The sequence below is a fragment of the Cavia porcellus genome, unplaced genomic scaffold (assembly GCF_034190915.1).
Source record: "Cavia porcellus strain 051 isolate PalLab524CR breed Dunkin Hartley unplaced genomic scaffold, mCavPor4.1 scaffold_9, whole genome shotgun sequence".
In the NCBI taxonomy this organism is placed as follows: domain Eukaryota; kingdom Metazoa; phylum Chordata; class Mammalia; order Rodentia; family Caviidae; genus Cavia; species Cavia porcellus.
In genome coordinates, this window is record NW_026947492.1 from 41,464,709 (window position 1) to 41,491,928 (window position 27,220).

Below are 27,220 nucleotides of genomic sequence, written 5' to 3' on the forward strand. Positions count from 1 at the left end.
AGTGTATAAAGTATTTAACATTCCTTTAAATTTTATTTTTCCAGAAAGGTTATATATGTGTATAGCCAAGTTTTTTTTTTTTTTTTCTTTTTTGCATTTACTGAAATGTTAACTGCATAGTCAGGTGATCCTATTTTGCCTCCTTGCAATTCGTTGAGCATAACAAATCCTCTTGCTACTGGGCCTGTGAATCTACCAGAAAAAAAAATTATCCAATAACTTCATGGTTCTCTCCCACATTTCTTTCAGGTCTTTGTGTAGATGTCAATAAAGTTTTCTCTGATCCTCCTATATAAAAGGTCTAAAGATGGCATCGGATTCCTTTTTTTTTTTTTTTTTTTTCCTATACTGGAGATTTAACTGTACTGCTGAGCAATAGCCTCAGCCTGTTTTTTCTATTTTGAGCTACAGTCTCACTGTGTTTCCCCAAGCTGGTTTCAAACTCCTGGGCTCAAGTGATCTGCCTGCCTCACCCTCTCAGGTAGCTGGAGTTACAGGTGTACAACACAAATGCAACTCATTGTTGTAATTTGATGCTGTTTCTTTTGTATTCTTGCAAATAATCAACAAGGTATGAACTGCTTCCAGTTTGTAATCAAAACAAGAGAGGCCTCATGGCTAACCAACTTGTAATGTCTGTGGAAGGTAAATTACAAACCTTGAAAAATGATTTACTTCACCAAAGGGTTGTTGTTTAGTGAAAAAAGTATACTGTTTTTTAGCATGGCTTTTAAATATAAAGATTGAACAACTGCCAGCATTTAACACTGACTTTTTTCTTTTTTATTTCTTTTCAGAGGTCTCCCTGTTGCCCAGGTGATTTTGAGCTCCAAGAGTTTAGAGAACTTCCCACTTGTAAGGAAACATGAAAGTGCAAGATGGCAGGCTGTGAAGGGAAGAGAATGTAGGAGACAGTGAGTTGGTAATTCCAACACAGGCATATACGCCAAGGTAAATAACTGCAGTTACCTAGGTCAGTGCTGGCTGGTATAAATAACTTACATAACAAAACTTGTTAGCAGCACATGGTCACCTGTGTGATTTTGGTATCAGCTAGACTAAGCAGCTGAGGACTGCTGTGAGAAGGGGGACTAAGGCTGAGGACTGTTGTGAGAATAGGCTGGCCAGAGGCCTACGGACTGCTGCAAATGTACAGTGGCTGGGAGCCGCAAGAGCAGTTAAGCCAATGCAGTGTGGCTAAGTAGTTAAAGATGTTTAAGCAGCTCAAGCTCTGTCTCTCGTCTTCGGGTTGCTCAAAACTTGAGTGAACCTCCCCAGTCTTAACTGGTGACAAGACCCTACTGCAGACGCTAAAGTGCTGGGATCACATATTCATGCCACTGTGCTTGGCTTTAAACACTGATTTTTTTCATATACCAGAAATAATTCACTTAGCAGTTGTGAGACTAATTTGAAGAATTTAATAATGTTATACATTGTATAAGTTATTATTACCAGGTAGTAGAAATAATTAGGTGATTCTTTTTTTTAAAAACTAGGTGATTCTTGATCATGTTGATATTAAAGGTAAAAACATACAATAGACTTTGCTGATACTATAGAATTTTTTAAAAATGAGGTTGGCGGGGGCTGGGGATTTAGCTCAGCGGCATAAGCACCTGCCTTGCAAGCAGGCAGTCATGAGTTCGATCCCTGGTACTGATAAAAAAAAAAAAAAAATGAAGTTGGCTCAGTAAAAGTATGTAGGGCTGGAGATACAGCTCAATGGTCCAGCACCTGACTGGCAAGCATGAGGTCCTGATTTCAATTCTGGATACCAAAAAAGAATGAATACATAAAGGTATGCATGTAAAAAAAGAAAATGAACATATCAATTATGTATCTGTGTTCCCAGTAATCTCTTTTGGAAAGATTTGTGAAATATTTGAAAGGCCAAAAAGAAGGAAAAAGTTTAAGTAATAAATTTTATTAGACTAGTTTTGTTTGTTTGAGACAAGGTCTTAGTATGTAGCTCAGCCTATCCTTGAACTCATTACATAGCCCAGGCTGGCATCAAATTCACAGCAGTTCTCCAGCCTCAGCTTCTTGAGTGCTGGATTACAGGTGTCTACCAGCACACCCAGTAATATTTTATATTAATATAAGTTAGTGAGTTAGTTATTTAACCTTCATCATTTCTTTTTCTTTTTCCTTTTTTTTTGTACTGAGGATCTAACTCACGACCTCACACTTGCCAGGCAGGTGCTTACACTGCTGAGCTAAATCCTGGGCCCATTATTTCTTTTTCTAAAGAAGCATCAGATGATTTAATCTCTCCCAAAGCCATGGGTCTCTTTTGGTTGATCAATGCGATAGAGAAACTCTGCAGGTGAAAAATATCCAAGATATTCCACTGTATCTGGAGTAGTGTCATAATGGTAGTGTCCACCTTCTCCATGATGACTAAAAAAGTGAGTGTGTTCCAGTCGCAAGTCAAACCCCTAGGACAACAGACAACCCATGTTAGTATGTACTGAAATTATTTTGATAAGAATTTGAAAGGGGGAAGGAGGAATTTATATTACAAAAATTTTATTTTTAAACAGGCAACAAATTAACATGATTCTAAAAATCAAAGGGTAAAAGGATATACTCAGTAAAATTTATCTTCTTGATTGCCTTCACTACTCATCTCCTTTCCTTGTTATAGACAGCATATGTAAGCAGTTTCTTATACATTCTTCTAGAAATACTTTTCTATTTGAATTGTAGCACTCTGCACCCTGTTTGGTGCATTGCTTTTTTTCACTTAATAAGCAGGTATCTCTAGCAGATCATAAGACAACTTCTACATTCTTTTATGCCTACATGGTATCTCCTTTATGTATATGACTTCTTAACAGACATTTAGATTATTTGCAATTCTGCTATTACAGTGATGTCATTCATAATCTTGTAACTCATTTTACAAGATTATTCAGATCTTTAAATATAAAATCCTAGGTACATGATTACTGGATCAAAAGATAAAACCAGTCCATATTGTAGCTTTGAATTTATCTAAGTTTTTTTCCAGTGTACAGTACTAAAATAGGAGGAACACCAAATAAAATGATAGGAGATTTGAATTCTAGTTGTGATTCTACTTTATTTATTTATTTATTTTTTTTTGTCTTTTTCATTTTTATCGGTACCGGGGATCGAACTCACGACCGCCTGCTTGCAAGGCAGGTGCTTATGCCGCTGAGCTAAACCCCCAGCCCTTGTGATTCTACTTTAATAGTGTGTGTTCATATACTAAAAGGTAAAGTCTGCTCTCCCTAGTACCTTGGTATAAGTCACCTACTTCCTTATCTTTCAATTCTATACACTACCCTAGTTCTTAAGGTCAGCAAAAAAAAAAAAAAAAAAAAAAAAAAAAACTTAGTTCTAAAGGATATCTTAAAAAATCAATCATTGTAGTACAATAATATAGTAGTAGTACAGTAATAACATAAATAAGACTTACTGGGTCTTTGGAGACAAAAACTGGTAGACAAACCAAAGGAGCCTTCATCTCATAAAAATTCAGCCATTTATTTATTTCTTCATCAGAGTTCAATGGACAAGAAGAAAATTCTGTGGGCTACAATGAAAGACAGTTAAGCAGTGAAACATACAGACTACTACTGGGAACTTAAACATTTAAAAATATGTTTTCGGGCTGGGGATTTAGCTCCATGGCTCAAGCGCTTACTTGGTAAGCACAAGGTCGTGTGTTTGATCGCTGGTACCAAAAAAAAGAACAAAAAAAAATATGTTTTCATTAAGTTAAAAATTTGAAACTTTACTGACTTTTTGGCATAATTTAAATAATATAACCTAGTTTTCAAAAAGATAACCAATCTGTGTATAAATTAAAGCTTAAGAATGAACAAATGAATGAATGAATGAGTTACTATGTATCTTTCCTCATTCTTTTTTGTTTCTTTGCTATGTTGGGGGGATTGAACATAAGTCCTTGTATATAGTAGACAAATGCTTTACTACTGAACTGTGCCCCCAGATCCTTATTATTTTTCATAGACTCAGTTTTCCTATGTCTACATTCTACCTTCACATATTTTTTTTGTGGTACATGGGATTGAACCCAGGACCTCATGCATGCTAGGCAAATAAGCAGTCCACCACTTAGCTATATCCCTTTCATGGCAATCTTAAATCACCTGCTGCATGGGGGTGGCATGGGGAAGACAAGGTACTATAATTGAGTATAAGCTTGAAAAAAGAACAAAATACTTTAGAATTAACCCTAACCAGGAAGTAAAAGACTTACACACTGAAGACTATAAAATAGTGCTGAGAGAAAAATTAAAGACTTCAGTAAGGAAGTCTTTTCTCATCTTTAGGGATTGAATGACTCAATATTCAGATATCAATATTAATCAAAGCTATCGAATGACTCATTGTGGACCTGGGGTGCAGCTCAGTGTTACAGCACCTGCCAATTGCCTACTATATTCAGGGTTTTGGGTTCAATCCCAGGCACTGAGAGAACACAAAAAACAAAAAACAGTTCAATTCCTATTAAAATCTATTGTTGCTTTTTTTTGTTTTTGTTGTGATTTGGAGACAGAGTCTCACTATGTAGTACAAGATGGCCTCAAACTCACAGTGATCCTCTTACCTTAGCCTCCCCAATGCTGGGATTATGGACCTAAGCCACCACAGTAGGTTCCTATTAAAATCTTAATCTTTTTCACAAAAAAAATGATCCTAAAATTGATATGGAATATATGCACACTGACATTTTGAAAACAATCTTGAAAAAGAAGTTAGAGATGTCATACTGCTTGATTTCAAAACTTACTACAAACCTGCAGTAATAAAACAGTACCACTCATTACTAGTGAAACAACAGACATCCAGACCAACGGACCAGAATAGAGAAACCAGAAAAAAGCCCTTGCCTGTAGGGTGAAATGATTTTCATAGAGCATCAACACCATTCATCAACAAAAAAGGACAGCGTTTTCAACAAATGGTGCTAGGAGCCAGTTGTGGTTGTGTATGCCTATAATCCTAGCACTTAGGAAGCTGAGGCACAATTACTGCAAGTTTGAGGCCAGCCTGGACTATATAGTGAGTTCAAGGCCAGCCTGCGCTACATAGCAAGACCTACCCCAACCAAGAAAAGAAACTGTTAAGAGTCATTTTCATACTTCATTTATTCAATTACTAAAAATTATAAAAGTCTTGAGTATCTTAAGCCTGGCTTCATGGCAGATGCCTTGTACTCTGGGTGAATGATTTGGAGATGAAAATGCGCAACATGTGTACCATTGTTACCCCCTGATTGATGGGCTTTGAAATTATGTAGTGTTTTTCTTTCATGTTTGAATAAAATGGATTTGAAAAAAAAGTGCTGGCCTCATACGGTAGTCCACTAACATATTTAACAAATAATTTTATTTTTGGAGACAGGGTCTCACTGTATTGCCCAGGTTGGTGTCAAAATCCTGGGTATAAATGATCTTTTTGCCTCAGCCCTTGAAATTGCAGGGATTACAGGCTTGTTACCACCCAGAAGCATGAGATTCTAATTTTCTTTTTATTATTATTATTATTACTTAAAGACAAAACAAAACAGAAAATGGGCAGAAATAGTACATACTTTCTTTTTTTTTTTTTTTTTTTCTTTTCTTTTTTGGTCTTTTTTGTTTTTATCGGTACCAGGGATCGAACTCACGACTGCCTGCTTACAAGGCAGGCACTTATGCCGCTGAGCTAAATCCCCAGCCCGTACATACTTTCAAAGGAAAGAAATAAACAGTAATAAATCACTAGTTGATGTATACATATTGTCCCCCCACAAATAGTTGTTCAAGATACACAAGTGGAGCATATAAATGGGAATTCAAACAGGGAGACTGCCAACAGTTCTGTTCAACTATCCAACAAAAACTAAGTAATATGGCTATCAATCCTATACACTTAGACATGTATGCATTTATCTATATCTTCATTTATGTTGAGACCTAACAAAACTTATTATATTAAAATCCTTCTGAACAAAGATTAATAATATTGCTGGATTTCACACCATAACACTCCAGAATCAGCACTGGGTACTGCAGTGCCCCTTTCTTTCCTTCAAAGTATTCGTTCATTTTATCATGTGTCGTAAGATCAGTTCTCATAGAGATTCTAATTTTAATAATTCAAATTTTTTCTTTTTTTGTTCTTTGAGAGAAGGTTTTACTCTGTAGTCTAGGCTGGCCTTGAACTCACTATGTACTCCAGGGTGGCCTTGAACACATGGCAATTCTCCTGCCTCAGCCTCCTAAGTACTGGGATTACAGGCATGCACCACCATGCCCAACTCCATAGTGCAATTTCTTTTTCCCAAATCACAGTCATCTTAGTTGCAAAGTGTATTATACACTGAGCTTGGAATTTTACCCACTGAAAAGAAATTTCCCTACATGGCAAGTTCTACGCCAGCTGGGATTATATAGTGAGATCCTATCTCAAAAAAACAAGCAAACAAAAAATAAAAGAGAATTCTACCTAGGCATTATCTCACATTATTATTTACACTATGTCATTTAAAACTCTGAGCAAAAGATTTGTTCAGAATTTCTTTAAAGAAAGCATCGTCAGTATACTTAAAAATCTTAAGAATGTAACCATATGCACCCAACATTTGTATATGCAAGCATACATATATTGGCCCTTACCATAATATGAGCCTTTACTTTTCCCTTCTGAACTATGAAAGTACCTCCCATCCCTACAGGCTTGTTTCCATAATGGTTTCCCAGAGTCTGTCTCATAGAAGTCACAAAGTTAAGTTGTCCAGTTCTTCTTTTGGCTTTTACCTCAATTACCTACAGAGAACAAAAATAACACTTAGTAAGCTATGGAATTTTATATAAATACTGCCAAACTGTAATGTTATACAATGTAATGCCATAAAGAAAATATTCTCATTTGCTTAGCACATTCAGATCTGATTGACATATCTGTATGTACACAAATATATTAATTATGTTTAATTTTAATCATATATGCTTTATTGTATGGAGTTTTATACTTAACTCTAGTTAGAGACACTTAACTTTATATGTCAAGGTAGAAAAGGTTGAGAATTCCCTAGCTTAAAGGGAGTAACTTCTGCTAAAGGAGATGAGGAAGAAATGATTCTATTTTTCACTTCCTATAAAATTATGGACTAAGTTTTCTGTACTATATTAGGTATATTGGGTATTTCTGTACTTCATTTCTCAAGTTAGCTATAGTGGCTATCTCTACTTACAAAATCTGAGAATCGTCACAAGTACTAACACTGAAATCATCATTTTATATCCTAAAAGGAAGAAAATATGAAGTAAGGTATTAATTCTCCACATGTTTCGTTTGCTACAAGTTTCTGCTGCCACCATTTCCAGCACAATGTGTGATCAATCAGAAATAAGCAAATTACCTATTTACTACCTATAGGTAGGCATTATTTATTTTAGCTCCATGATTCTCAAGTGACTTACCAGATTAATATTCTATTACTTTTCAGTTACTCAGAAAAACATATTGCTTACTAAGTATTATTCTTCAGTTTTAAATCAGCCATTTATGCTGCCTCTACTATCCTGAATCTTGTATAACTGGGTTATGTAAAGAGCTTTGATTTTGGTAGCTCTGATTTCCTTAGGAAGACTCCGTTTAGCGTAAAAAAATTCAAATTTTTAGCTACCTGGGAACATTTAAAGAATACTATGTTTTTTATAGACAAAATCACCTTCCCAGGTTGACCCTCACTGGCAAAAAGATTAGCCATTAATGCACATCCAAAATCGTGGTATTTCTTGTTGTATTTCTCTAGTAGGTACCCTCCATCTGCAGGGTTAATGTAGGAAAAGTAACTTCCATTCACAGGAGGATTGTGTTCACTTTCTGTTTGAACAATTGGCATAAACTGAAAAGAAAAGAAACTAATTAGTCAATCAGTATATTTATGCAGACACCATTTTGAATAATAAAATGTTTTATTTCAGAGTTGAAAACATTTTAATCTTTCATACGTATTACATATTCATGTATTATATTACTAATAGAGCATGTATAATTTTCATATATGTTAATATACTAGTGTGTATCACATATAGTATAGCATATGTATGAAATATACTAGCAATAGTTTAACTGTGGTAAATTACCATAGTATTTTTATGATAGTTTCCTGCTATTTGGCCTGCATTCCAGATTAGATCATTAATATTCCACTCATCTTCTAATCCAAGCTTCTTTCATACCAAAAGTGAAGATTTACAGAGAAGTGAAGAATGTATGATGTATATGAATAAAACTCCTTTTACACTCCAAGGCCTTTAGATGAATACCCAAGGCTCTGGATTCATCTAAGGCTGAACCTATTCCCCTGAGAAGATCTGTCATTAAAGGTTAATGCTCATTATAGTTGGATCAGCTGTAGCATGATCTACAGTCCAGATATGTGTCAAATAGTGTCAAGTGTGCAAGGAGACATGACATCAATCATTTATAGTTCACTCAGTATGCTTTTTGAAGCGATAGTAAAAGGAAAAAGGCAACCAAATGTCTAATCAATAAAATGGTTAATTGTATTACACATATATACTGACCTCAGAATTGAACCCAAGAGTCTGAAATGGGCCTGCCCCTGCTCCAAGCATAAAAGCTCCAGGCAACTTGATTTCTTTTGCAATCTTATTCAGATCATAAACCTATACAGGAAAAAATTATTTAAATCATATCTTAAACAAATTTTCTGGTTTACTTTTCATTGCTGAGTTCATTGGCACTTCCTTGCCTGGCACATTGACTAATGAATCTTCTAATAATAAACTGAAACAACACTCATGTGAATGTGAAGAGTAAAAGTACACTTACTTTTTTTTTGTTTACAAGAGGCATTAAGTAAGGCACACCTCCCACTTCTGCAATTCTAGTTTTCCCACAGATGCCTAAAAAAACACAAGTCATCTTAAAAACAGGCAAACATAAAACTGAAATAAAAAATGTCAGAAGATACTAATTTAAGTTATTGAGTATATAACCTCCATTCTCAAAGTTTTTAAATAATAAGAGTTGGAAGATGTAAGTAACTAGTATTTCTGGTCTCTTTTAACCACCTGTGTCTCCAGTGTCATAATAACTTAGCATGGCTTGATGTAGAGGGTAGCATAAAGGCAACTGATTGTGGGTATTAGCTTTAATTGAGGCTGAAGGTTGGATTGGAGAAGGTATCTGGAATTAGCTGCAATGCCTTAATTCTTTAAAATTAGTTTTTTGTGGGAGTGATGGCTTTTTTCTTCTAAAGTTGTTTCCTAATTTAAAATATTTTGCTCTGATACAATATATGTTCTTTAGATTAATACTGGAAAATCTTGTAAATTGCTTATTTCCAACATTGTTTATATAAATAACAAGTAATTAGAGATAATCTTAGATGCTGCCAACTTTCCTCTAGGGGAGGGGGATTGAACTCAGGGCCTTGAGTTTACTAAGAACATTTTATACCACTGAACCATACCCCAGGTGACTACTTGCCTAATTATCTTGGTACAGCTAGATGTAGTTAGGGAGAAGGCACTTCTTTTAAAGTGAAGATAAGAAAATTTCTTTTATTTGAGAAAAAATAGTCTTGTGACTGTAGATATAGCTCAGTGGTAGAGCATTTGCCTATGGATACATGGGCTCCTGGGTTCAGTCTCCATAACCACACACACACACACACACACACACAAAGAAAATTTCCAATTTCACACTAACATATTACAAAGTAAAGCATATATAGTTTTACTTCTTCAACTGTGGAGAGTGTTGATGTATAAAATTCTTATAGGCCTATTTTATAACTGGGGATTTAGAAAGTGTTTTTCATAGAACAAGCAGAAATTACTCATGCAAGATTCCTTCTCATAAGTGCTAATGACATTGAAATCTAAAGAAATCATTGGGGACTCCTATTTATAGAAGACTATAGGAAAACAAATAATAGTTTATAATGGTGATTGTAGAGATGGAGAAGAGAAAATTAAAATGAGTGAAATTTTAAACATATTGACTTAAAGTTACTTTAGTGTGTATAGGTGGAGACATCCAACAGGCAGCTGGAAGTGCAGCTCAGTAACTAAGAAAAAAGAAGTAGGTGAGACAATCATTTCAAAGCTGTTTTACCAGGTAGTAATTAAATCTCAAAAAGTACATGGAGAAACCTAGAAGGATTATACAAGATAAGAAGAGATTGCAGAAATATTCAGAAAACATCAATATTTAAGAGACTTCCAGAAAGAGAAAATATCCAGGAAAAATGATAAAGAAAACTGGTAGGAACCAAGAAAAAAAGAGGTAAAAAAAATCCAAAGAGTGAAGCCAAAAAAACCAAAAAAAGAACTTTAGGTAGCAATGGCCAAACAGTATGAAACATATAGATCAATGAAATAACACTAATAAACATACAAATGTCATTAGTGATCTTAATGTATCATGTTTGCCTGTTTAGGAAAGGTCATACACACACATATATAAATATGTATCTGACTTCCAATACTGTAATTTCAAATCATACAAATTGGTGACCAGAAGACTGTTTCAAAGTGTAACCTTTTGGATGACAGAATTCAGATTTCTTTTTTGTGCTATATTTTGTGATTGTTAGTTTATTTTATGTAATTAGCAAGTAAAAATACTCTCATATTTAGAAGAACCAAAGCTGTAATAAAAGTATTATTTTAAATGCTCTCAAGATGGTAACAGAAATTGCCATCTATACATAAACCTTTTAAAATTAAATCTACTTATAATCAAAGACTGAACCAGAAAGATGCCAAAAGAACATTCAGTGAAATCTTCCTATTTTAATGTAGCTGAGGCTGAGACATTTTGAGTGGCTCACCCACGGTAATGAAATGTCTATGTGAGAAACAGGACTAGAAACCAGAAATTCTTCCATAGCAAACTACTTTTTTTTTTTTTGTCTTTTTCATTTTTATCGGTACCAGGGATCGAACTCACGACTGCCTGCTTGCAAGGCAGGCGCTTATGCCACTGAGCTAAATCCCCAGCCCCAGCAAACTATTTTTAACAAATTTGTCAACTATATAATAATAACAGAACAAAATGTCTATCTACAAATTCCTTATCACAGTAGGGTATAAAGGGAAAAGATTAGACTTCTGAAGCCAGGAGGCTGGCATTTGAATCTGATTATGCTGATTCACTGAGTTTGCTGAGCTTCTCTCAGTTTCAGTTTTCTCATTTATAGTCTAGAACTTGTGTTTACCTTGTCAGAGTATTGTAAAAATTAAGACATTTATACAGGTAACCATCCCACTGACAACTTATCTGACTCAACCAATTTTTTTCCCATCTCACATGAAACAGTAGATCACTTTGCAGATTTGTGGAAGGGTTGTAAGTATTTAATAGATGAGTCAAATACAAACCTCTTTTTGTTCTGTTCTGTTTGTTTTTTTAAACAGGGTCTTACTATGTAGTTCAGGCCATCCTTCAACTATGTAGCCCAGGCGGGCCTCAAACTCACAGCAGTCAAATTCTCCTAATAGTCACTTCAGCAATTAAAAACAAAGCTCATTTTAAAAAATCATGCAATATCAAGAGTCTAGTGTACTCAGAATTATATAAGCAGTGAAATTTACAAAAGTATATAAAATACAATGTTTTCCCACAAAGGTATTAAAATGAAATTAGACCAATATCAGAAAACAATGAGCATAGAATGGAAATTATGCAATCTTTGGCTGAAAAGTTGTGTTAATAATTGTTTGTAGATAAAAATATTTCTGGCATGGGAAAAAGATTTTGACTGAAAACCAAAAGAATTTTTTTTTGTGTGTGTGTTTTTCTTTTTTATCAGTACCAGGGATCGAACTCATGACTGCCTGCTTGTAAGGCAGGCGCTTATGCCACTGAGCTAAATCCCCAGCACCCCCAAAAGAATATTTTTAAAAAACTACTTACCTTTTACAGGAAAGGTGAATGGTTCCTTAGTCAAATCAGGACAATCAACTACAGAAACCTGGACTTCAGCAAAATTATCTTTTAGCCCCTTCTGCATAACTAACAAAGACATGAAAATGGTTATATAATTGCAGGTATATTATTGGCCACCATATATCAAATCCTCCTTCAAATGTTCTGTGTGTCACACTCAACCTAAATTTAAATACTAAAAATGAAGGGAAAATGCTGAATTTTGTTGTTTCTTTTGGTGGTCCTGGAGATGGAATCCCAGGCCTCAAGCATGCTAAGCCCATACTTTACCACACTGGGTCACTCTCACCTGAGAATGGTTTTATTATGAATACAATGAATACAACTAGATAGAACCAGAAGATACAGGTAGACTAAGCCACAGATATCTACAGTGATTACAAATAACTGAAAATAGGCTGGGGAATTAGCTCTATTGTAAGCGCCTGCCTGCTAAGCTCAGAGGCTGAGAGTTGGATCCCCAGTACCAAAAAAACAAACAAAACAAAACAAAAACAACAAATAACCGAAAATAAATAGACTCCATGCAGATGAGGATTCTCTGCCTTTGGGAGAGAGGATTCCAAAAACATACTGAAATATAAATATTTAAAAAGGAAACAATCACTTGCAAGAACTACAAGGAAGATAACAGACAAAATGTCGAGAGCAAAAAAGTCAAACAGAAAACAGTAAGGATTATACAGCTTTACCCTCTGTATTTCACATACAGGTTAACTTCCGTGGTGGAAGTAAGAATTAACCTAAGTAGGGCTGGGGATTTAGCTCAGTGGCACAAGCACCTGCCTGGCAAGTGAGAGGTCTTGAGTTTGATCGCTGGTACCAAAAAAAAAAAAAAAAAATTAACCAAAAAATTAACCAAAGTAACTTCTTAGTGTAAGCCCCATAAAGGAGCCTTCTGGAATGCTGAAAATATATTTTGATCTGGAAAGTAGTTGTATGGATGTAAGCATCTGTTAACATTCAGCAAGCTGTACACTTAAGAGTAGCGTACATTCTACCATTCAGGAGGCTAAGGCAGAAGAATCTACAGTTCTAGACCAGCCTGGGTTACACAGTGAGAGCCTGTCTCAAATCCCAACTCCCCACTTTATAAGAAAAAAAGTTTTTATAAAAATTTTCATAATAGTACTATTTATTTCATAAAAGTTTTTATGATAGTGCTATTTATTTATTTGAGACAGGGTCTTGCTATGTAGTTCAGGCTGGTCTTGAACTCATTATGGACTCCAGGGTGGCCTAGCAGTTCAGTGACCCTCCTGCCTCAGCCTCCCCAGTGCTGGGATTATAAGCCTGTGCCCCTATACCTGGCAGTTTGTCTTTTATAGCAAGACTCTGAAAATGTGAAAGCATCAGATATTCTATACCAGATCTTTTATCTGTTAAGAACAAAACGTAAATCAATTGGAAAATTCCCCTATCTTGAATGGTTTATGAATATATAAGATTTAGTATGTGAAAATAGCAAAAGCTACTTTTCACCAATTACAAAGAAAGCAAATTCTTAAAAAGATTTTGTGAATTTAAGCCAAGAAGCTTAAGACTACATTTGTACCTGTACCAAGTATTCTGTATATATAGAAAGAAAACAGAAACGTAAAAACATAAGAGAAGATTAGTTTAGAGAGGCACTCAAAGAAAAGTGTCCTATCAAATGTGGAAAGACAAAGCTCATAGAAAAGAAATACAAACCAAAGAATGTTAGCCCTACAGGTTATTTACTAGCTACCACTGAATTAAAAAAACGTAACAGGAAAAAAAGAAAACCACAAGGAGCCAAAAATGAAAATATATATTTTTAAAATTTAATCTTATCAGGAAGACAATTACCCAGGACAACACACTGAGAATTAAGGGAAGGGTTTGTATAGCAGCTAACCACTAGCATAGAACATAAAGGCTGTTAAATAAAGCCATAGTTCTAACAGACTTCTTTTTGTTCCCCTGCTTTTTGGGATGGGGTCCCCCTACATTGCCAGGCTGGTCTTGAACTCTAGATCCTCTGCCTCAGGATCCTGAGTGCCGAGGTGACAGGCTTACACAACCATGCTGCTGACAGTTTTTGAATAGTACTATTCTGGACTTCATTTTATGCTCCCACTTTCCCTTTCCTCAACTATCCTTCATTCTAATTTATCTTAGAAAGTTGCTTTCAATTCTTGATTGAACAAAGTAGAAACATAAGAATATACACAGAAATCTAAACTAGTTTACTGGCAATCTGTCAAATCAGATAAGGAAAAGTAGCATATTTGGGAGCATCATTAATTCACAAGAGTAGATTACATATTTACGTAAGTGGTAAAAAGCTAAAGCAAAACTGGGAAAGTCTGAACATACTTAAATCTTGAATTATTAGAGTTGTTTTCTTTGTGTAAAGTTGCTATCCTCAACAATCTGCAATTGGTCAGTTTAGTTTATTTGGAGGGACAACATTTTAGACTTCTTAATAAAAAACAGCATAGAGGGGGTTGGGGATTTAGCTCAGCAGCATAAGCACCTGCCTTGCAAGCAGGTAGTCGTGAGTTCAATCCCCGGTACCGATAAAAAAAAAAGGAAAAAGACCCCAAAAAAAACAAAAAAACAAAAAAACAAAAAAAAACAGCATAGATAATGAAATGGAAAATTCTGTATCAAAAGTACCATTTCAATAAGTAAGATATAGATACATACAGGAACCACACATATATTTTAGAATCTTTTAGTTTTTCTTGAGAGCAGCTCTTAAAAATCCAAAGTTAATACTGTTTTTACCTTCAGCAAGCTCTGACAGACTTGGCACATGAAAAGAAAACTCAGCACAAGCCATCATTTTCTTCTTTAGGTAGAAGGTTATTCAAATAAAGCTATCGTTGACTTTTGAAAGGGTTCACAGTGCACCAAGCTGTTCTGGAAGTGAACATTAAAAGTTCAGTTATATAAAGAGGGCAAAGAGCATTAAGATTTTTCTCTCCTCACAGAAAACCAATCCCAGCTTCGGCATTTAGCATTCGAGTATGTAACTGGCAAAAGATCTCTTTTAATACTGTTTTTTTCTTATGTTTTTATGGTGCTAGGGATCCAATCCTGGGTCTCCTGCATGCTTAGCAAATACTGTACCCTGAGGTATATGTCCAGTCCAATACTGTTAAACAGTTGACATTTAAAATAAACTCACAAGAGGAAACACCAAGCCAAGAGGATACATGTGCTTCATTTTCTTTTGTCATCTGTCTGGACTGTAATTTTCTAATGGTTGGTCTTGAAATAAAAGACACTTACTAAGGATTTGAGTGTCTAGATGGTTGCTGAGAACAGTGTATTTCAACACATGTACAACACATGTATCTCTGTAATAGATAACTTATGTTCCCTACTGTAATACTTGACATATAAGCTGAAAAATTAAGCTTCTTAGATTATCACTTTTACAGAAAAAAACTTAAATTACTTATAGAAATGGAAACCTATGGAAATGATTACCTTATAGAATTCAAATGTTTACTGTCATAGTAGGCAGCTTTAAAATGAAATTATTCTCATAATTGAACCAATTATAATTTGATATTTAATTCAATATTTTAAAAATATATGCTAAATATAATTTATAGTAAAAAGGTATACATACACAGAAATGTCTTACCGTAAGTGTTCAAGGGATAAGGTATGCAAATTGAGTGAGATGAAATAAAATGAAGCCAGATGTAAAAAGAAAAAAGAGGTGGGTGGGGAATCCCACGCCAGGCCAATTACAACAAAGAATACAGATGAAACTCGTAAGGGCATTAGGAGTGTTGCCAGAGTTGTCATCAAAATTGTTAATAGAACGCTTCACTAATCTGAATAGTCTCTGGTTTGAACATGATTATCTAGCAAGTGAAAGGTGGTTCCTGAGAATCACTTGAAATACTTTCTGGTTTGTTTTGTCTCATTTTTGCAAACGGGGTCTCACTCTATAGGGCAGGCTGGCCTTGAATTTGCAGTGGTCCTCTTCCCTGAACCTCCTGAGTGTGTGTACCACTAACGCCTGGTTTAAATAGTGTTCTAAAAACTGTTTAAAACAATTTTTTCAGTTTGTAGTTTTTGGATTTTGTTTTTGTTTTGTCTTTTTCCTTTTTATCGGTACCGGGGATCGAACTCACGACTGTCTGCTTGCAAGGCAGGTGCTTATGCCGCTGAGCTAAATCCCCAGCCCCTGAATTGTTTTTGAGATAAGATCTGACAATGTAGTTCAGACACTACAGGGTTGAGTTTCTTATACTTGGAATTGTTTACTATTTGGAGTAAAGAGCACATATTACTTCAAGGCCTGTCCAATCCAAAAATGACTAACTATAAACTAGAAATAGGTACCTTTACTAGTTCATTATGTGATACAAGAGGTCTGAAAATGGGGGAAAAATCAAACTAGTTTCTTATTTTTTATGCTTGGGGGAAAGCCAAGCAAATTAAACAAGTTGAAACTGTTTGCTCAGAGTTTAGAAGGAGCTGGCAGTGGCAAGAGTCCTGTGCAGGTATCTTGGGGTGAAAGGTTAACCAATTCCTCCTGGGAGGCGGACCTTTAGTTTAGCGTGTAAGGGTGAGCCAAATCTGAGCAGGGGAGGGGACATGGGTGTGCTATTTGAGGCAGAAAATAAGAAGGAGACATCTTGACTTCAGGCTGTCTACGGACAGGTCGCCTTTTGGCTCTTCGAGGACCTAGGGAGCTCTTACTACATTTTCTTAACTTCCCATCCGGATTTCACTTCCTTGACTTCTGACAGCCCCAGGAGCACGCATTCCAATTGCTTTAGAATAACTCAGCAGTCATTATAATATTAGCACAACGGATTCGACTCTGGGGTCTTTGCCAGCCAATGCGGTTCATTCCAGGCTACCTAAAATTATAATTTCTCCCTCCCCACGTGGGGGTGGAGACTCAATTAACTGGACAGAGTCCAGTGAGTTACCACCCTGAATCCCTCCCCAAATGCTAGAAAAGCAAAAAAAAAAAAAAAAAAAAAAAAAAAACAAAAAAAAAACAACGCCATCCCTGGAACTCGCCGCAGTGCTTCAGGTGCCACCTCTGATCTCTATTTGAAGCTCTTCCAAGTGTACTTCAACCTTCAACCTCCAACCTCCAAAGGTAGGTCCACTCTGAGTCAAACTCACTCTGGAGCTTTCTCACTGGCTCGCTCCCGCTGGGTAAAGTGTACTTTTCTTTAATAAATCTGGGCCTCACTTACTGCTTCTGTGTGTCCTGCGCAGCTCTTTGGAATACAAGGAACCTGGCCATCAGGCAGGACAAGAGACGTCCGTCCTGTTACACCATGGAGTCACACTGGTCTCTCGCACAGGGATTACACACTTGCAGTCACGGTCATGCACGGGCCTTTCCCAGTATTTGAACAGATAGGCTGTGTAAAGCCAAGACAGACCGTGGCAGGACAAGTCGCCCGCACTCACCCTGGACCACACCTCGATTTAGAAATTAAAAAGAAAAGTAGGAAAAAAACCCCCCACCTGTTCTCATTGATTTCACTCACTTGATCCCAAGCATTTTTTTCTTTCTTTCTATTTTCCCTTTTTGCTTTCCTTTTTCTTTTCCGCGATACTAGGGATCGAAGCCAAGGCCTTTCCCCAGGGAGGGTCTCACTAAATTGCTCGGGCTGGACTCGAATGTTTGACCCTCCCACATCAGCATTTGGTGTGCTGAGATTACATAGATGTGCGCCACCACCCCTGGCCCGACATTTGTTTTTATTTGCCAAAATGTTGGCTATTACACTTACCGATCACTGGATGAAGCGGTCAGACCTCAGTACTGAACACTTCCCAGTCAACTTGCCTGCCTCCCGTTAAACCAGCTTAGGCCCGCCCACTCCCGCCTCCCGGCCCCTCAGGGTGCTCCGAAGCCGCTGGCGCCTCCCGGCTCCGCCCACTGTCCGTATTCGTCTCGGGAGCCAATTTGTCTCGCGAGATTCCAGGCCCACTTTTAGCGGAGTCTGGAGGCCACGCGTTCTTTTCTGCGGCGCTGTTGGTGTGAGGTACGTGGTGGTGTGCGCTGAGCGGGATGGAGTTGGATGGGTAATAGGAAGAAGGGCGCAATGTCCAGGCTCCGGCCGCAAGTGGTTGGCACTTGCCCGGGTGCGGGCTGCAAGTGGTCCTCGGCAGGTCCGAGAGGCCGTCATCTGCCCGGTTGTGTGCTGCTGGGTTCCTGCACGGAAGGCCCCGCGCCCGGGTTGGGGCGGCGGCTGGCCTGTTTCGGCCTTGCTGGAGGGTCAGGCGATTGTAGTGTAGCGCGGCTCGTGGTGTCAGATGTGAGTGGTAAAACTAGGTCGAGATGGGTTACCTGTCTAATGGTTTATCCTTGGCCCACGTGGCCCGAGGGGTCCGCCATTGAACCTCCACTTCTGTAACTCCCAGGTTATCTCCGTTTGCTCCGGCCAGACTTGTCGGCTTTAAATCTCAGAATGCCAGGATTGGAAGCGACGGCCGAGTTGGAGGGCTTCTAAACACGTTCCGAGCTTTTGTGCCTTCTTTCTTTGTGAGAAGGATCTCGCCTTGTATTCCGGGCCGAGATCGGCCTGCCTCAGTCTTCTGAGTGCTGGATTTAAGGCTAGCGTCAACACGCTGGAATCGAAAGGGGGATTTTTAAACCAGCTGTAGTTGAGTAATTTTTAAAATACACGCGTGTGTCAGTAATGCTTTTTTAATATCGGCTTTTGTTTGTCCGGCATTGGGGCTCGACCCAGGCCATGCCCGTTTTAGGCAAGTGCTGTACAAGTGGGGTACACGCCTAGTACTTTTTTTTTTGTATGTGTGTGGGACTGGGTATAAAATCCAGGACCTTAGCTATGAGCCACATCTCCAACCATGTTTAATTATTTAGTTTGAAACATTCCTGGTAAGGGGCCCAAACAGTGCTCAAGGTTGGGTTTTTTTGTTTTGTTTTGTTTTTTGTACTAGGAATCGAACTCAGAACCTTTGAGCTTGCAGGCAGGCGCTTATGCTTCTTAGCTAAAGCCCCTGCCCCTGTGCTCAAGTTTAGTGATCCTTCTGCTTCAGTCTCCGAGGGTGCTAGTATTACCGCCTTCCATCATCCGGTCCTCCCTTTTTTTTGAGGGTGGTCTAGCTGACTTGGCCAAGGTGTGTATTTCAAGAGAGTATATTTAGTGACTCAAGATTTTCTACTTAAGAGAACTAACGAAACATTTAGGAAGTAGGAAGTTACCACTTGGGTCTGTTAGGCATTTAACGAATTGAGGATTTAGTGAGCTTTTCGTATTCCTGTATTTGAAATATTTTGCAAGTTAGTCGTGTTAAGGTTTGTAATAACTTGGCTGTTTTTCAAGTATACTGAGAAAATTTTTTTAAAGTCATGGGAGATTAAATAATGAAAGTAATATTTTATTTAAACTTTTGTAGTGAAGATTGAACCAACAGCTTCTATAGAGTTGTATTTCCACCCCTTTTTAAAAATTTAGAGATGGACCTGCTAAGTCACTAATTCATCCAGGGTGGGCTAGAATTATTTTTCCAATCCTTTTGCCTCAAGAGTGCTGGGATAACAGGCTTCACCACTGCACCTATCTAATAGTCACCGTTTGTTTTTATTGACTTTTTGGTTGTGCATTTTAGCAAGAAAGTAGAGACCAGAGTAGCATCAGAATACTGTTTGCCAGAAACTTTGAATTACTAAATTTCCACCAATAATGAGATAATTTGACAAGATGGTTTAATCAGTGAGAAAAAATCAAGAAGGAACACTGAAAAGGGCAGTAAGTGAAAGTTCCAGACCAAGAATTGGATGGAGATGCAGTCTAAAGGATTATTACTGACTTACATAGACAGGCATACTTGGCCTTTAGACTTTCTTGGCACAAGTTTTTCCTAGGAGTACCCCCTTGATTTTAGGAAATGCCTGATTGGCTTAGGTTTGTGAGTAATAAGCTATTTTGTGTTGAGAAGTTTGTTGGAATTAAGCACTTTCAGGGATCTTGCTACATTAGGTAAGTTTAGAGAGCATAAACTGAAAACCTAGCCTGTTAATGAAAATTCTAGTTTTAAAGAAACTGAGGTGGATGTTCCCTAGAGCTTAAAAGTGGTAAATAATATGCATAAATTTTCAGTGGCATGACTTAAGAATTTTTAGTGGAAATTGACTGTATATGTATGTCAGCACTTGTTTAGGAAGGCTACATCACTTTTACTGAATTTTGTTAATTTCAGAAACTTGTAAGACAAAGTGGATAAATCAGGAATGGATGCTAACTATATGATATCTGATACAGCTGTGGAAATGGAAAATCAAAGGTAAATGGACTTACAGGGAAACTGGATTTAATAAAGTTGCATTAGAGTTTTGGGGGGTTTTTTTGTTGTTGTTGTTACCAGGGATTGAACTCACAACCACCTTTTGCTTGCCAGGCAGGTGCTAATGCAGCTGAGCTAAATTCCCAGCCCTAGAGATGGAAATTAACTCATGAAGTTGGTGTTAAAGATAATTATCTAGATTTAGGAAAGAAACTGGCCAACATTTTCCTAGCTTATCCAGTTACATATTTGGATTCTGAAGGAATTGATTCCGAATCCAAATATATTATACTGGAACACATTCTTTGTTTAGGATGCTGGTATCTTGACTTCCTCTATGAATTTCATTTTTGATGGTGGGTGTTTTATTTCTTAGCAGGCTGTTACAAGAAGTTGCAACAGTTAGCCAGATAACTTGTGGGCATGTATGTCTTCTCTTGGAAAATAAAATTTGTGTTTTAACAAATTGAGACCATTTTAGGTGGTCATAGGTCAATGACGATCTGATATTGAACCCATTCTAACAAGTTTTTATTCTGACCATGTTCTCTGACTTGGTTGTAAGAAATAGGCACTTGGGGGTTGTGTATTACTTACTAGTAGCAAGCATTTAGTAATATGAGAAAATTTATTTTCTAGTGATAGCTCTTCATCTGGTAGCAGCTTATTTAGAACACAGTGTGCGCCTTCCTTACCTCAGCGGACTCCAAGAAACCCCATGAGGAAATTTGCTCATATGCCTGAAAGTGTTCAGACAGATTCATCAAGTGACTCATCCATAGAACCAAGACCACTAACTTTGAAAGCTATTTTTGAAAGATTCAAGAAAAAGAAGAAACGTAAAAAGAGGAAATACAAGCCAAAGTTAACACCAAGAGGAAGACCAAAAGGAAGAAGAAACATTAGAAAGTCACAAATAGATAAAAAACAAATTAAAGACAAAGGACCTAGGTTCCCAATTTTACAGTCTGAGGATGGAAGGAAACCATTACCATGGAGGAAAATTTTGAGTTTTGAAGTGAGTTTGTATATAAGCATACATATTGCTAAAATACCAATGTTTTGGCTTCTTTTAAATTGTCTTGAAAAAAAGAAGTGCAATTTTGATTCTGTACTTAAAAGTTGATTCCATTCTATAGTTTGCACTTCACTTGGGTTTCTAGGTAAAATCTTCACTGGAATATTCCTTAAGTGTAACTGAAGAGTGTTCCAAGTCTCCCTGTGTGTATTCCCTTGAGCTCATCAACCCTAAAACATGACATCCATTTTGCTGTAAACCATGTTGTCTTAAGCTTACCTGTTACTTTGAAAAAGAAATTTTTTTTGAGACCGTCATTTTGTAGCCAGGCTGGCTTCAGGCTCAAGGCAGTTAGTCCTACCTCACCCCTGAGTGCTGGGATTACAAACATGCCACCACCATGCCCAGCTAACTGTTATTTTCTGATATTTAATGCTAACGGTAGATTCTTGGGATGTGTGAAAATTGTATATTGGGTGTATAGTTAACATGGTCCCTTGCTAGTCCTAAAATGTTGAGAATAATTATAAGTGCAGTGATAAGTGTTACTATTAGTGTAATAATAATTGTGTGGTCATATTAAATGATGTGTCTGGTCCAGAAATGCTGAGGAGTTACTTTTGAAAGGCTAAGACACAAAATATGTTTTGTACTTTTTTTAACACAGCAAGCTGTTGCAAGAGGATTTTTTAACTACATTGAAAAACTGAAGTATGAACACCACCTTAAGGAATCATTAAAACAAATGAATGTTAGTGAAGATTTAGAAAAAGAAGATCTTGATAGTCGGAGATACAAATACTTGGATGATGATGGATCCATTTCTCCTATTGAAGAGTCAGAGTAAGTTGCATGATAAAATGGCTCTTTGCTCATTTTTAAACTATTCTGTCATGTTTTGTTTCTTTTTTTTTTTTTTTTTTTTTTTTCCCAGTCTGGCTATTGCTATGTAGTCTAGATGTCCCCAAATGCTGGGTTGACAGGTGTGTGACCATTCTGGCTCCATTTAAGCCAAGTCAAACAAACCATCCCATTTCAATGTTAAATAGGATATAGTATGTTTTAATCTTGAATAATAATGTTCTTTAGGCCATTTAGAGTAGTGTCTTAATGCTAGAAAATTGTGTATGATTTGTGGTACATTTTAATGTTACAGAGGAGAAGATGAGAGAACACATCTTGAACATGATGAATGTGATATCAAGTTGGTAGTAAGTAACTCAATTTTCTCTTATTTGAAGAAGGCAGGCATTGGTACAGGAATTGTAGGTCTTATTTTTGTCTTGTTTTATATAGCCCAGGGTGGCACAAATGCCAGTCCCCTTGTCTCAGTGTATACCACCATATCTAGCTTTCCATTTAAATTTTGAAAGACCCAGTATCAACCTTTAAAGCAAGAGATGAAAGAATGGAAATGTTAAGTTTTGGATGTATGATGAGAAAATGAGTTTTATTTTCTCCTATGTTTATTTTCTCCTATCCAACACAGGTTCTTAACACACCCTAGCAAGTACTATACCTCTTGGGACAGCATGTTAATATAGGTATCGCTAATTAGGCTCTGAGAAAATACACAAATGTTAGTTTGGATTTTTAATTTCAAGTAAAGTAGCCCTTGGGTGTATGATTATTCTTTCTTACTGTATTGTGTTTTTATGCAGGAGGAGAGTTGTTTCATAATAAGTTCTGAATTTCCAAACAAGATGAATGTGTATTTACAGCAAGAGAATAAAGCAGCTGCTTTGTCTAAGAAGAGAGTTTCTAAGGCTAGAAATACTGGGCGGAAGGCAAAAAAGATCTGAAAAGGAGATAAAGATGTGAATGTCAAGGTAAACAGTGTACAGAAAGTGACTTTTAGGGGAGATAGGAAGAAATGACCAAAGATGATTAATGTGGAGATAGCTGTTGCTGAAGAGACTTAAAGCAAGAACTAAGGAGAAAATAAAAATTGGGACGTTTGTGGAAGAAATTAAAGAAATACAAATTTTCAAGCACTGGTAAATAGTTGCAGTAACCAGGTGTCAGTGGAATACTGAAAGAAAATGTAAGAGTCGCTGACATCCAACCAGCTTCATTAGATTATTGGGAACACCATGTTTTAAACCCCAACGTTATTCAGACAAAAAGGGACTTTTACTGTCAAATGTTTAATCACTTCTCTGGGATACAGTTCAGCAACACGAGACTCTTGGTTTGATCCCCAGCAGCTGATAAACAACTTCCTAATGCACTTGGAAAATAAGTTTCACTATTTCAACTACATCCCCTTATTAACATTGTATAGTTGACTGCTAAGTATGCATGGCATTGATTGTACATTGGCACTTGAGTATGTTTTTGTCTTAACTTAGTGGACTAAAAACTTACTGAACAGGTGCAAAAATAAAACCTCTTTTGCAACCCAGAACTCATTGTTCAGTATGAGTTTTGATACATATAAGAAGGAATATTATTGCTATGAGTGGGTGGTACAAGCCTGTGATCCCAAACTCCCAGACTGAGGCAAGAGGAATTAAGCTCAGGCATATCTGACTATCTACCTATCTATCTTTTTATATATATATATATGCAACCTTACCTCAGAAAACAAAGCAAAAACAAAAATACATGATAGCCTAAGTTTTATTCTGAGACTCAAGTTAATGTACAGTATAGGATATGAACAAACTAGACTTGAGTATTCCAGTTTTTATGCTGTAGCACATGAAGATACTTTTTTTTTTTTTCCTTAAAGGCTTCTGTTTGAACATGTGCCTGCAGTTGAAGATCTGTCTTACTGTGTTGGATCATGTTTGTTTAAATGTAGTAAGTAACAGCATCAGATTAAAATTTCCTTGGGTTTTTAATAAAAGATTGTTAACTTTAATTCCAGTTAGGACATTTGATTGCCAAAAACAAACTTTAGATTTAAGCATTTTTTACATACTTGTGTGGTAACATTTTTTGAAACATTCACTTTGAATAGGCTATAAATAAATGTTAGCAGTTCGTATTGAAGGTCGTATGACTGATACTGTAACTCATACCTGAATTTTTTCCCCTTAATTCAACTTAGCTGTTGCAATAGGCTTATATAGTATAGTCTCCCTGTACACTCAGCAGGCTGAGGCAGGATTGCTAATTGGAGTTTAGCCTATCTACCTTACTGAAACAATTTTTTTTTTGTCTTTTTCCTTTTTATCGGTACCGGGGATCGAACTCACAACTGCCTGCTTGCAAGGCAGGCAATTATGCCACTGAGCTAAATCCCCAGCCCCCTAGTGAAACAATCTTAAAACAAAAAAGGCACTTGTTACTTAATACTCTGTTAAACACAATTATTAGAAACCATGGAGTGATTTTTCTGGCCATTAAGTATTCATATCCACTGCTATTGTCACATTGTTTTGCTGAAGCAATGCACAATTCCTGCTGTTCCTATTCTAGGCTGTCTTGAGGTCTATCCCGATGGAGCTTCTGTAGCTACACATCGCTGGAAACGCCTCATAGAGTAACATTGGTTTTGCTCTACTCACAGGTCTGCTTCTTAGGCCTGTGATAAAGCACTACAAGACAGCAAAAAGTATGCAGCAAAAAGAATGAAAACTAATACTTTTTCTTTTAACTTTAGATATTTTGCATGTCTGAGAGCTCTGAACCTACTCTGAATAGCTTAGGTAAGTTTTCATTGTTGACAGCATAATACTATAAGAATAGTTCCAGTTTACATGATGAATTTAACTGTTCAACTGCTGCATGATACAAACATGAACTAAAACTTAATTCTGACAGCTGGAGATAGCTATTGACTGCATAGATAACTTTGATTTACTGGAAATACTTAGTTCTAAATCTTTTTTATTTTGTAATTTCTCTGTAGGAAATGAATATGAATTCATGCATGTGTTAGAGAAGTAAGTGAAACTTGTAGTTTATCAAGGACTTAGAAAAATTGACAATAAAGGTCTTTGCACAAATGTGATACATATATTTATAAAATGAAAAATGGGTGGCTATCTTTGCACTGTCCTTTGTTTATTTGGCAGCTGTACAGTTTTTACCCAAATATGTAGCATATGTAACCTGGGGACACAGCTGAGCAACAGTGATCCTGACTCTTTTATTGTATATTGAAACCTTGAGAATTTTTACACAAGCACTTTACACCGAGGTAGTCCTTTGTGATTTGACTTTTAACTGCATGTGGAAATTGAACAGATAAGATGTTTATAAGTAGTGATCTCATTAGAAAATGTAATAAATGTTAACTGGAAGTACAGTAGAGGATCTTTCCTCAAATGATTGCACTGAATGGTATCTGCACTCAACAGTTTATTCCTGCTGATGTGTTCAAAAGACAGTGCGACAGGAATTCAGTGTGCGGCATCGTTGGTTTTCTTGGCTTTGTGCATGTTAAACCTGGTATTTCTACTGATACATTGTTTTTCTAATACTCATTTTATTCATAGTCAATATAATATTTTTTTAATTTAGAGTGTCAGCAAGGCGGCAGATCCATCTACCATAAATGTAAGGTGTTTTATATCTTCCCCTATTGTTAGCGTAACAACAAATTATAAGACAGCCTCATTTTAGATTAGAATGGGCACTGTTGATTGGTGTCCAAAACTGGTCAATGTGGCTGAAATTGTCACAGGTCGTGCTTCCATCACAGTAAATGTTTACAGTGGTGACAATGAGACCTGTAACATCTTTCCTACTACTGAAAAACTTTCAGTATTATAATTGAATGCTTATAGAATCTAGATTATGTGACAAAATACCAATACTATATATACTTCAAATTTTAGACTCCTAAAATACAGATCGTCAGCAGAAATTGGATGATAAGATCCCAGGTAAGACTTAAGTTTCCATTTCAAAGACCAAACCTACTTAGAATTTTTTTGCAACCAAATCTATAAGAAAAATATCTAGGTTTTATCGGCATGGGTGTATAATGTTGTGATGACTGGCAAAATGTTCAACTGCTCTGAAAGGGCTGAATGAAAATAGCCTCTCTGAACATGAACATCCGCACTATTTTAGAATATGAGGTCTCTCTGAGGTGTATTTTACATTCTCTAAAGTGATACGAACTAGATGAAGGTTGAAATTCTCAGTGTGGGTATTGGATTATATAGTACTTTGTAAATGTGAAATGTTTCCTGAAACAGGAGTTCTGAAGTTGTCACTGTCCGTAATTCAACTGGAGATAAAAGAATTGTGGTAAGTAATTGTTTTTATCTTACCTATAAACCACTGGATTATTATGATGGTCATTACCAAGGCTATTAGAATGAAGTTTCTCATTTGCTGTGGACATGGCCATAAAAAAATTTCCCACTAGGTTTTATGTCTGCTATCTTGTTAGCAATCAACCTGTTGGGAACATTACATTGCCTAAGTGGACACTGTCAAATATGTTTACAAAAGCTACATGTAAAATTCTTAGTCTTACCCACCACAAGGATCTCTAGAACTCACTGACTATATGGCTTCTTATGCAGGAGAGATGGAATGAGTGGATTAAGCAGCACATTCCTTTAAAAAGGTACGTGCATGTAACTATACAGGTCATTTCAAAGAGGGCTTGTGGGAATGTGAAACCAAGAGCTCTTAACGCAGTGACCACAGAATGAAGTTCTCCACAGTACGTCATAGTCACTCAGTAGTGCTATGTTTTCCTGAGGAGAAAGACATGATAAAGTATTGAGTTACTGCTCAGCTGTGACTGGAAAAATACTTAAGAGTTATAACTAATGTCTTTTTGCTTTTCAGGGCTATCTTGAAGATGACAATGTTATTGACTGAACTTAAGGAATATTGCAGAAATCACGTGAAATTTCTTAAATAAAAATTTATTTAATGTCCAATGGCATGTTTACTATACACGTTGTGGAAAGTCAGCACATATTTTTTGCTCGAAGTTTCTCTAGTGTTTTCTGTAAAGGGAATAAAAGTTATATGATCAGT

The 27,220-nt window shown here is 36.6% G+C and overlaps 3 protein-coding genes and 8 non-coding genes across 36 annotated transcripts in view; 9 read left to right on the forward strand and 2 right to left on the reverse strand.

The window, feature by feature from the left end:
- Nucleotides 1-1,398: 1,398 nt before the first annotated feature.
- Nucleotides 1,399-17,856, reverse strand: CUNH11orf54 (chromosome unknown C11orf54 homolog). Of its 2 annotated transcripts, none has more exons than XM_013151141.3 (9): nt 15,596-15,630; nt 14,728-14,862; nt 11,941-12,039; nt 8,848-8,921; nt 8,580-8,681; nt 7,718-7,894; nt 6,660-6,809; nt 3,449-3,565; nt 1,399-2,441 (listed from the first exon to the last, which is right to left on the reverse strand). In XM_013151141.3, the coding sequence occupies exons 2-9, from the start codon at nt 14,783-14,785 to the stop codon at nt 2,268-2,270; spliced, it is 951 nt and encodes a 316-aa protein (XP_013006595.1). In that variant the 5' UTR covers nt 14,786-14,862; nt 15,596-15,630; the 3' UTR covers nt 1,399-2,267. The 2 variants fall into 2 exon arrangements, with proteins under 2 accessions (XP_013006595.1, XP_003468610.2); XM_003468562.5 differs by lacking the exon at nt 15,596-15,630 and adding an exon at nt 17,724-17,856 and having other exon boundaries at nt 1,912-2,441.
- A 10-nt stretch (nt 17,857-17,866) lies between these two features.
- Nucleotides 17,867-27,120, forward strand: Taf1d (TATA-box binding protein associated factor, RNA polymerase I subunit D). Of its 21 annotated transcripts, XR_010049792.1 has the most exons (13): nt 17,867-17,978; nt 20,164-20,247; nt 20,887-21,265; nt 21,933-22,108; nt 22,422-22,476; nt 22,927-23,094; nt 24,000-24,070; nt 24,876-24,921; nt 25,125-25,774; nt 26,056-26,103; nt 26,422-26,473; nt 26,755-26,798; nt 27,026-27,120. XR_010049792.1 is itself a non-coding variant. In XM_013151148.3 (6 exons), exons 2-6 carry the CDS (start codon nt 20,195-20,197, stop codon nt 23,065-23,067), a joined length of 804 nt encoding a protein of 267 aa, XP_013006602.2. In that variant the 5' UTR covers nt 17,867-17,978; nt 20,164-20,194; the 3' UTR covers nt 23,068-23,672. The 21 variants fall into 21 exon arrangements, 1 of the variants encoding a protein (XP_013006602.2); XR_010049781.1 differs by having other exon boundaries at nt 25,125-26,103; XR_010049785.1 differs by having other exon boundaries at nt 25,125-26,103; nt 26,760-26,798.
- On the forward strand, nt 23,586-23,716 carry LOC111756418 (small nucleolar RNA SNORA40). The gene has a single exon (XR_002790900.1). It is a non-coding gene; the product is annotated as a small nucleolar RNA SNORA40 (small nucleolar RNA).
- Nucleotides 24,697-24,823, forward strand: LOC111756414 (small nucleolar RNA SNORA18). The gene has a single exon (XR_002790896.1). It is a non-coding gene; the product is annotated as a small nucleolar RNA SNORA18 (small nucleolar RNA).
- On the forward strand, nt 24,967-25,038 carry LOC111756419 (small nucleolar RNA SNORD5). Its single transcript, XR_002790901.1, has one exon. It is a non-coding gene; the product is annotated as a small nucleolar RNA SNORD5 (small nucleolar RNA).
- On the forward strand, nt 25,548-25,686 carry LOC111756405 (small nucleolar RNA SNORA8). The gene has a single exon (XR_002790887.1). It is a non-coding gene; the product is annotated as a small nucleolar RNA SNORA8 (small nucleolar RNA).
- Nucleotides 25,828-25,958, forward strand: LOC111756407 (small nucleolar RNA SNORA1). Its single transcript, XR_002790889.1, has one exon. It is a non-coding gene; the product is annotated as a small nucleolar RNA SNORA1 (small nucleolar RNA).
- Nucleotides 26,203-26,275, forward strand: LOC111756404 (small nucleolar RNA Z40). The gene has a single exon (XR_002790886.1). It is a non-coding gene; the product is annotated as a small nucleolar RNA Z40 (small nucleolar RNA).
- LOC111756413 (small nucleolar RNA SNORA32) lies at nt 26,521-26,641 on the forward strand. The gene has a single exon (XR_002790895.1). It is a non-coding gene; the product is annotated as a small nucleolar RNA SNORA32 (small nucleolar RNA).
- On the forward strand, nt 26,819-26,947 carry LOC111756406 (small nucleolar RNA SNORA25). Its single transcript, XR_002790888.1, has one exon. It is a non-coding gene; the product is annotated as a small nucleolar RNA SNORA25 (small nucleolar RNA).
- The window catches only part of Cep295 (centrosomal protein 295), a 58,721-nt gene continuing 58,590 nt past the window's right edge, over nt 27,090-27,220 (reverse strand). For all 5 annotated transcript variants that reach the window (XM_013151142.3, XM_063256228.1, XM_063256230.1 and 2 more), the window contains one exon: nt 27,090-27,189. In XM_013151142.3, coding sequence (XP_013006596.2) covers nt 27,151-27,189 — 39 coding nt within the window. In that variant the 3' untranslated portion in view covers nt 27,090-27,150. The remainder of the gene's footprint in view (nt 27,190-27,220) is intronic.